The sequence below is a fragment of the Mandrillus leucophaeus genome, unplaced genomic scaffold (assembly GCF_000951045.1).
Source record: "Mandrillus leucophaeus isolate KB7577 unplaced genomic scaffold, Mleu.le_1.0 Scaffold448, whole genome shotgun sequence".
Taxonomy (NCBI): domain Eukaryota; kingdom Metazoa; phylum Chordata; class Mammalia; order Primates; family Cercopithecidae; genus Mandrillus; species Mandrillus leucophaeus.
In genome coordinates, this window is record NW_012104787.1 from 2,450,434 (window position 1) to 2,459,993 (window position 9,560).

The 9,560-nt window shown below is 45.1% G+C and overlaps 1 protein-coding gene across 3 annotated transcripts in view; it reads right to left on the reverse strand.

Annotated features, from left to right (window-relative positions):
• PIGH (phosphatidylinositol glycan anchor biosynthesis, class H) overlaps window positions 1-7,763 on the reverse strand; it is a 19,361-nt gene extending 11,598 nt beyond the window's left edge. Inside the window, exons 1-3 of one of the 3 annotated variants that reach the window (XM_011994228.1) lie at window positions 7,495-7,763; window positions 1,181-1,390; window positions 6-71 (exon numbers count right to left, since the gene is read on the reverse strand). In XM_011994228.1, coding sequence (XP_011849618.1) covers window positions 6-71; window positions 1,181-1,390; window positions 7,495-7,674 — 456 coding nt within the window. In that variant the 5' untranslated portion in view covers window positions 7,675-7,763. The remainder of the gene's footprint in view (window positions 1-5; window positions 72-1,180; window positions 1,391-7,494) is intronic. The other 2 variants (XM_011994229.1, XM_011994230.1) reach the window with 2 other exon arrangements.
• Between the last annotated feature and the right edge of the window lie 1,797 nt (window positions 7,764-9,560).

Here is a 9,560-nt window from a genome sequence, read left to right on the forward strand (position 1 = left end):
ACTACTTGGGATATCCTATGTGGTTCCACTGGATCCTTCAATAAGATGCAGAGGTAGTAAATCACCTTCTGCTGTAAGAAAATAAATCAAATAGCAAAGTCTAAGTGAAACTCATTTTGCATTCCTTTTTTCTTTTTCTTTTTCTTTTTTTGAGACAGAGTCTCACTCTGTTGCCCAAGCTGGAGTACAGTGGTGCAATCTTGGCTCACTGCAACCTCCACCTCCCGGGTTCAAGCAATTCTCCTGCCTCAGCCTCCCAAGTAGCTGGGATTACAGGTGCTTGCCACCATGCCTGGCTAATTTTTTGTATTTTCAGTAGAGATGGGGTTTCACCATGTTGGCCAGGCTGGTCTGGAACTCCCGACCTCAGGTGATCCGCCCGCCTTGGCCTCCCAAAGTGCTGGGATTACAGGTGTGAGCCACTGCGCCTGGCCACATTCTTTTTTTCTAAGGTAAGGCTCAACGCTTTTTCACAAATGGTTAAGTGGTAGAATACTTGATAGCTTTTGAAGTGGGAGAAAAGTATATTCTTGTTCTTTAAATGAAAAAAGACAGGGCCAGGCATAGTGGCTCAAACCTGTAAACTGAACACTTGGGGAGGCCACAGCAGGAGGAGGGCTTGAGCCCAGGAATTCAAGACCAGCTTAGGCAACATAGTGAGACTCCATCTCTACAAAAAATAGAAAAAACGAGCTAAGCATGGTGGTGCGTGCCTGTAGTCCCAGCTACTCAGGAGGCTGAGGTGGGAGGATGGCTTGAGCCTGGGAAGTTGAGGCTGCAGTGAGCTGTGATTAAGCCACTACACTCCAGCCTGGGTAACAGACAGGGTCTCACAAAAAAAGAAAAAAGAAAGAAAGAGAAGGAAAAAATGCCAGTGATAATTTTGGAGTTGGTCTTGAAGATAAAGTTGAAATACTAATTCTCTATCCATGAAAACCTGCTGTATCTCTTTAAAAATAAGGAGATTCACCTTTTACATATAAGTCTCACTTTTATGGTTTATAGACATGCCAGCCAAAAGAAAACTCTAGTACTATAAGTACTGGAGCAGAGGATCTTCATGTTTAATTCTGTGACATCAAGTACTTTAGGTATTAAGGCTCAGTATAGATCTGGGAACACCCCATGGGCTGGCTACCTCCTCCAGAGAGGACTGTAATACTACCTTTTAAATACTTACCATGTAGATAGCCTCATTGATGACAATATCCTTGACCTTGCCCATTTCTATGAAGGTAGTGCTTTCTTTGCCTGAAGCATAAGATGAAGTCATCTGAATGCCAAGGGAATCAATGATTAACAGAGTCTCCTGATCAATCTTCACAAAATGGAGATAACCAAGCAGACCTAAGAGGGTGATGAAGATGGCAGCAGAGAGGATCATGCTGTTCTGAAGAGAGAGCCAGACACAGGCAGTAAGATTACCAAGTGGTACCAGTCAACTCCAGGTAAAGAGGAAAAAAGCCTTTCTTCTCTTGTCAGATGAGGGGAACATGCATGGAGGAAAAGGAAATTGCTTTTATTTGGGTTCTGAGGTGCTATAAAAGTATACAGTGAAACAGATCCAGACAACAAATGGATAGGTCTGGGGAAAACCTCCATCAGCAAAATGTCCACCATCATCACAGCAATCTCAGAAACGATTTTTCCAAAATTCCAAATTAAGGGCCCAAATCAACTGAATGCAGTAGCTTGCACCTATAATTCCAGCTACTAGGGAGACTGAGGCAGGAGGATCACTTGAGCCCAGGAATTTGAGGGTGCAGTGAGCTATGATCATACAACTGCACTCTAGCTTGGGTACCAGAATATGACACTGTATCTTTAAAAAAAGAAAGGACCCAGCCAGGCGTAGTGGCTCAAGCCTGTAATCCTAGCACTTCTGGAGGCCAAGGCAGGCGGATCACAAGGTCAAGAGATTGAGACCATCCTGGCCAACATGGTGAAACCCCGTCTCTACTAAAAATACAAAAATTAGCTGGGCGTGTGGCATGCGCCTCTAGTCCCAGCTACTCCGGAGGCTGAGGCAGGAGGATTACTTGAACCAGGGAGGTGGAGGTTGCAGTGAGCCGAGATCGCACCATTGCACTCCAGCCTGGGTGACAGAGACGTCTCCAAAAAAAAAAAAAAGGACCCCAAATCTTTTCCTTTCACACTCCCTCAGCAGAATACAGGAGGGAGCTATGTCCTGATAAACCCATGCAAATGCATTTAATATTGAGTTCTAGCACTCAAATGAAAAACTAAAATTAAAAAGTGTACTTAATACATCTATCAAGCATCAGAGCTTAGCCTAGCCTACCTTAAACGTGCTCAGAACACTTACGTTAGCCTACAGTTGGGCAAATCATGTAACACAAAACCTGATTTTATAGTAACGTGTGGAAAATCTCACGTAATTTATTCAATGCTATACTTTAAAGTGAAAAACAATGTTTGTATGGGTACTTGCAGTATCGTGTGTATTGTTTCTGCATCATTCTAAAGTCAAAAAATCCTAAGTCAAACCATCATAAGTTGGGAACCATCTGTGTATATAGTGCAAAACCATAGACTGAACAATTATAAAGTGCTTAGTACAGTGTAGCAGATACTATGGCTTGCCTAATAAACGGCCACCCACCAGCCCCAGTTGAACTGTGAGTGAATCATGATTGGTTCCCACCCCTTCTGCCAATGGCTGGTTTAAAAATGGGCATGTGACACAACTCTGGCCAATGAGATGTGAGGGGAGATCTGCTGGAGGGGCTTCCGGAAAACATGAATTCATCTTTAAAAATCTACAGAAGAGACGTTCCCTTCATCATGAGGTTTAGATACCTGGAACTACTATGGCCTCTGCCAGACCTAGTGGAGAGCTAGTAGAGGACAACTAGAGGACGCTAAGGGTGGAAATGCAGTTTCTGCACTTGGAGGACCAGGTGGAGGACAAGTAGGGCACACTAAGGGTGTCAGCAGTAAGATGACAAGAGCGGGAATCAAATGAGTTTCTATGTGAACTCTGGAGCCCTCCTACCTTATGACTTCTTGTTAACAGAAAAGGTCCTGATCTCTTAAGGCTATTTTAGTTGTTCTGTGTTATTTACAGTTGACTAAGTGATGTGTTAAGGACTCAAAAAATGGTATATATTATTTATTCCCTTGATTCTAAGACAAATGTACAATCTTTAACATTTCTGAAGTTAAAATGTGTTGTCCTATTGGTGTGTGTTTCTTTCATGTGGCACTGTTTTATCTTTTTTCCCAGAAGCTTGCATTCATCCATTCATTCATTCATTCGAGACAGAGTTTCGCTCATGTTTCCCTGACTGGAGTGCAGTGGTGTGATCTTGGCTCATTGCAACCTCCACCTCTTGGGTTCAAGCGATTCTCCAGCCTCAGCCTCCCTAGTAACTGGGATTACAGGCACCCGCCACCACGCCCAGCTAATTTTTTTTTGTATTTTTAGTAGAGACGGGGTTTCACTATGTTGGCCCGGCTGGTCTCGAACTCCTGACCTCAGGTGATCCACCCGCCTCAACCTCCCAAAGTGCTGGGATTACAGGCGTGAGCCATTGCACCTGGCAAAGCTATGACTTAGAAGGCTGGCACAGGGAAAAAAATATTGATGACCTAGAATCAAAGAAATTTTGTAATTTTGGACTGCAATCCTTGAGGGCAGGGAGTATCTTATTATTCTTTGCACTGACAAGACACTCTCCTTTATCTACCTCTAGTCAGGTTCCTCTAAGCTCTCTAGGCCCTGACCTTGACATCTCTGTTGGGCCTGCACTACCCACCCAGTTGTAGCAAGAATCTTGCTGAATCAGTTTAGAAAGAACTCCCACCCTTGGTATTTGATCAGCCTGGCCTGCCTTCAGCAAGAATCCTGTCAAGTCAGTTTAGCCAGAATCCCACCTTGCCCCTGATGTTTCCTTTGGGTAATTTTCTATCCACTGACTCCCACCCTGCTCCTTGGCTATAAATCTCCAGTTTTCCATGCTGTATTCAGAACTGAGGAAATTTGGAATTCTATACTGAAGTCTCTTTTCCCCTACTGTAGTAGTTCCTGAATAAAACCTGGTTTTTTACCACTTCAACCACTCACTAGCTCTGGTTTTCTTTGATGGTCTCTTTCTACTTCTTTATATTTAACCCATAGTGTTAGATCAGGGATCTGCAAATTATTTGGGCCTGTGGTCTGGTTTTGTCTGGCCCATCTCAAGCAAAGAATGATTTTTAAGTTTTCACAGGGTTGTAGAAAGAAAGAAAGGAATATTGTGAGACAGACCCCACAGAACCTGCTATATTTACTATCTAGTCTTTTAATGAAAATGTTTGGGCCAGGCATTGTGGCTTACGCCTATAATCCCAACACTTTGGGAGGCCAACGCTGGGGGAATCGCTTGAGGCCAGGAGTTCAAGACCACCCTGGGCAACCTAGTGAGACCCTGTCTCTACAAAAAATACAAAAATTAGCCAGGTGTGGTAGCACATGTCTGTAGTCCTAGCTACTCAGGAGGCTGAGATAAGAGGATCGCTTGAGTACAGGAAACTGAGGCTGCAGTGAGGGGTATTCGTACCACTACACTCCAGCTTGAGCAACAGAGTGAGGAACTGTCTCAAAAAAAAGGAAAGAAAGAAAAAGTTTGCTTATCTCTGTGCTAGATAATTATTTGTTGATTGATGAATGGGGGATTCAGTACTGGGTCTCTGATGATCCAGAAAGATCTAATTTTGAGTTAATTAATTGCACTGAATAAGCATTATGAAGAATGGAGAGGAATACAATTCAGCCCTGACCCTTACAGATTTATTAAAGGCAAGATTAATACACAGAAAATATTCTGGAGGACACTCTGATACTGACTATAAGTGCCAAAGGAAAAGTTAAAAAAAAAAGAAAGAAAGAAAAAGAAAAAGACATTAAAGCACACAAGAATATATCCCATCACATCCAAGGAACTAGGATTTAATTGGTACAGGGGAGGTGGTGGTTAGTGACCAATATAATTAGTTGAAAGGGAAGGGGGAAGAACATTCCAGGTTGGAATAAACAAGGGAACAACCTGGAACTTTAATAGAACTGTGAACTTAAAAACAAGAAGGAATGAAGGGATGAAGAACAGTAAATCCTTAAGGATTTGATCATGTCAGCTTTCCAATAAGAGCAATCCATGCCCTACTATCTGCATTTTTTTCAACTTCATTTTACTGTGTAGAATTGAAACAATTCAATATTCATTTGGGTTGGGGTTAAGCTGTATGTTTGAATGAATTCCTTCAATCAGATTTCTTCTCATTCCAGATATTCATTACTCTCATAAGCAGTTTTGAATAGGAAAGGTAAGAAATTTTGGCACACAGAGCCCTTAGAAAGTGTTGCAGTAGAGTTTAAAGGAAGATGTGGTCACTGAGTCCTGGGGTACTTGATGGGGGTAAGCAGAGTACACCAGGATGAGAGAGATAAGTACAGAAAGGACCTGGCACAAAAACAGATTTTTGTTTTTAAATTTTGCCTGAGATCAACTATACAATGGTATAAAGGAAAAGAAAGGGTCTCAGAGTCAGAAAGCCCTGGGTTGGAAGCCCAGATCTGCCATTTACTGCTTTGAGACTTTGGATAACTCACCCCTCTTTGTGAGCTTTGGTTTTCTTCGTTCTAGGGCTAAAGTAAGGAATTCAGTAAAGCATCTGGCACTCAGTGGGCATTTAATAAATATCTATTTCCTCCTCCTCACATGACCACACACATAGGCTATAAGAACTCAGGCTAGGCTGGGCGCGGTGGCTCACGCCTGTAATCCCAGCACTTTGGGAGGCCGAGGTGGGAGGATCACAAGGTCAGGAGATCGAGACCATCCTGGCTAACACAGTGAAACCCTGGCTAACACAGTGAAACCCCGTCTCTACTAAAAATACAAAAAAATTAGCCGGGTGTGGTGGCGGGTGCCTGCAGTCCCAGCTATTCAGGAGACTGAGGCAGGAGAATGGCGTGAACCCAGGAGGCGGAGCTTGCAGTGAGCCGAAATCGCGCCACTGCACTCCAGCCTGGGCAACAAAGCGAGACTCTGTCTCAAAAAAAAAAAAAAGAACTCAGGCTAGTACTAAAATTCAACTATACTGTAAATTAAATTTTAGGGGGGCTATCAACTTAATCATTTTAACGGACTTACGAATAAACTTTTTTCTTTTTCTTTTTTTTTTTTTGAGACAGAGTCTCCCTCTGTTGCCCAGGTGGAGCGCAGTGGCGTGATCTCAGCTCACTGCTACCTCCGCCTACCGGATTCAAGCAATTCTCCCGCCTCAGCCTCCCGAGTAGCTGGCACTACAAGCGTGAGCCACCACGCCCAGCTAATTTTTGTATTTTTCGTAAAGACGTGGTTTCACCATGTTGGCCAGGCTGGTATCGAACTCCTGACCTCAAGTGATCCGCCCGCCTCAGCATCCCAAAGTGCTGGGATTACAGGCGTGAGGTACAGCCCTTCACCTGAACAAACATACAGTTTAGATACAGTTAGATATAGTTTCCTACAATTAGGGCAGTCTTAATTCTGCATATTTCTATGCTAAATTACCATGCTCTGAAACATGCTTTGACAGCAAAAAAGCTAATGGATGCAGTAATGGAAACAATATCCAAGTTACAGAAATAAATAGCCCTGCTGTACTTAGCTCTGATAAGATCACTTCTGGGGTAATACATTCAATTCAGGCACTACATATGAAACTACAACTCATCCTGAAAAGGGCAACTGGGATAATTCTTTTTATTTGAGAGCTGTCACAAAGTTACTGCATTTAACCCTCACGATATCATGAAGCTGGTATGGCAGGCATGAATTCTATATTAGAGATGTAGAAAATTGAGGCTCAAAGAAAACAGGAATGAATCTGGAAATTGAGCACAGATATCACACACGTCCAAAAAATTTCACAATCCTTTAGAAAGTACTTGAAATTGGGGAAGGGTTTGGGAGGACGGAGGGTTAAAAAACTGCCTTGAAAAACTGAGATTAGGAAGAACTCTAACACTATCTATACACACGGATAAACACACACACTTGTGGAGGCAAAGACAGTTTGTGGAAGTCTACATAAAGTATTGTTAGCAGTACTACTTTGAGGAGCAGAAGTGATGGACAAGGAAGACTCACTTAAGAGTTCCCTGAACTCCTGGAATTAAATTACTGCGTGCCTATACTACATAGAACACATGGAAGTTAAAGTTTTATACCGTCGTGCAAGAACTAGATGTGTGCTGAGTGAACCCACCGAGCAGAGCACAGCCACGGAGAGGGAAGGTACTGTCCAGGAGCACACACTTCACTAAACGTCATTTAAAGAGCTGTCCAGCAGCGGAATGTCGTCCCCAGAACCCGTGAGTTCCCGCCCTTCTGTTCTATCATTGTAGGAGGGGCCGACCAGAGGTCCGGGCTCGACCAAAGATCCCAAAGACCCTCCCAAAGCCGAACCCCCTCCTTCGACCGCGGGGAGGGGCCGACTTGCCCTTACCTCGCAGAGGGTGAAGAGTCCGTAGGCCGCCAGCCACACCGTGCAGGTGACAGCGGTGAGCGAACGCAGCGAGAGCCGAGGGCAGCTGAGGCAGAATTCCCGGCAGGACGGGGAGTAGTAGCGGCGCTGCAGGGCCAGGCGGCCGCCGCAGATATCCGAAAAGCTCCGCTCATCCTCCATGACGCCCCGACTCGGCCGCCCGCACCGCACCGCGCGGAGCTAAACAGCGATCGCCCGCCCTAGGCGTCTCGCCCGCTCCAGACCCGCTTCCGGCAGTCGCGTCACCATGCCCCGCCCTAAGCCTGCGCAGCCTCAGTTGCGCGCCGAGAGCTCTGTGTGGGGCTGATGACTGTGCTTTCGTCCGGGCCGGCCTTGACCCGGCTTCTGTGATTGTCTTCGAACAAAGCCCGTCGGGGGCAATAGTTCAGCGGACGGATTAAAACCGTTTTTAGACCGGGCGCGTTGGCTCCCGCCTGTAGTCCAGCACTTTGAGAGGCCAAGGTGGGAGGATCGCTTGAGCCTGGGAGGTCGAGGTTGCAGTGAGCCGAGATCATGCCACTGCTCTCTAATCTGTGCGGCAGAGCAAGACCCTGTCTAAAAACAAGCAAATCCACAGTTTGTTTTTTGTTTTTGTTTTGAGATGGAATGGCGCGAACTCGGCTCACTGCAACCTCCGTCCCCCGGGTTCAAGCGATTATCCTGCCTCAGCCTTGTGAGTAGCTGGGATTACAGGCGTGCGCCACCATGCCCGGCTGATTTTTGGGTTTTTAGTAGAGACGGGGTTTCACCATGTTGGCCAGGTTGGTCTCGAACTCCTGACCCCAGGTGATCCGCCCGCCTCGGCCTCCCAAAGTGCTGGGATTACAGGCGTGAGCCACCGCACCCAGCCCAAACCCACAGTTTTAATCACGCTTTTGCTTGGCAAGATGATTTCTTTAAGCCGGAAAGACGCAAGGAGAGTCCACGGGTATTCATTCCACTTTTTTCCTGTGCCGGGTAGTTTGAGGTGCTGAGGATGCAGCAGTGAAGGATGTTGATGACAGTCTCTGCCCTCAAGTAGCTTCCTTTCTAGTAGGAGACAATATGGAAATAACTTGAGAATATTGTTGGCAATACTATGCTGACTGGCAGGGATTGACTGAGGACTTTACATAGGGCAGTCATGGGAAGTCTCTAAGAGGACACTGGAGTCACAAAGGGTGAGGAACCAGACAGGACTGAAGGAGCTCTGGAGGAGGAATTTGCCAGAAAGGAAGACCAGGAAAGACAAACCCCTCGAAATTGGAACAAACTTGGCTTAATGAAATAATCAAAAGGCCAGAAAGGTTGATATGTGAGGAAAACAGTTGGAAATTGGGGAGGTAGGTAGGGGTCAGATCCAAGAGGGTCTTGTGCGGAGTTTGGATTTCACTGCCTGAGAGTTCTGTCTCCCAAATGACTGCTTGGACCGTGGTAGACAGGCAAGACCTGGCTGGGAATTAAGTAGGAGCGGGAGATGCAGATGGAATTGATAATAAAATTACTGAACTCATGAGTAATAGTGGTGTATGGGTTCCATTTTTACTTCTGATGTGACCCAGGATTGGCTGTGTGGACTGTCAAAACACTGGTGATGGGCTGCGTGTAGTGGCTCATGACTGTAATCTCAAACTTTGGGAGGCTGAGGAGGGCAGATCACTTGGGTCAGGAGTTCAAGATCAGCCTAGCCAACATGGTGAAACCCCATCTCTACTAAAAATACAAAAAAAAATTAGCTGGGCATGGTGGAGCATCCCTCCCCTAACACATGGAGATTACAGTTTGACATGAGATTTGGGTAGGCACACAGAGCCAAACCACATCACCACTTTTACTATTGCATATATCATGCGTTTTATAATTTAAAAAGTGATATTTGCTTATTGTGGAAAATTTGAAAAATACAGAAAAGAAAAAAATGTAAACCACCCATATTTCCATCACTCAGATATAAGTACTGTTAATGTTTTGGGGAAGCCTGTAGTCCTGGAGTTCTTAACTTGGGCTCCATGGATAGAATCAGTGTGTCATTTTTAGTTTCATTAACT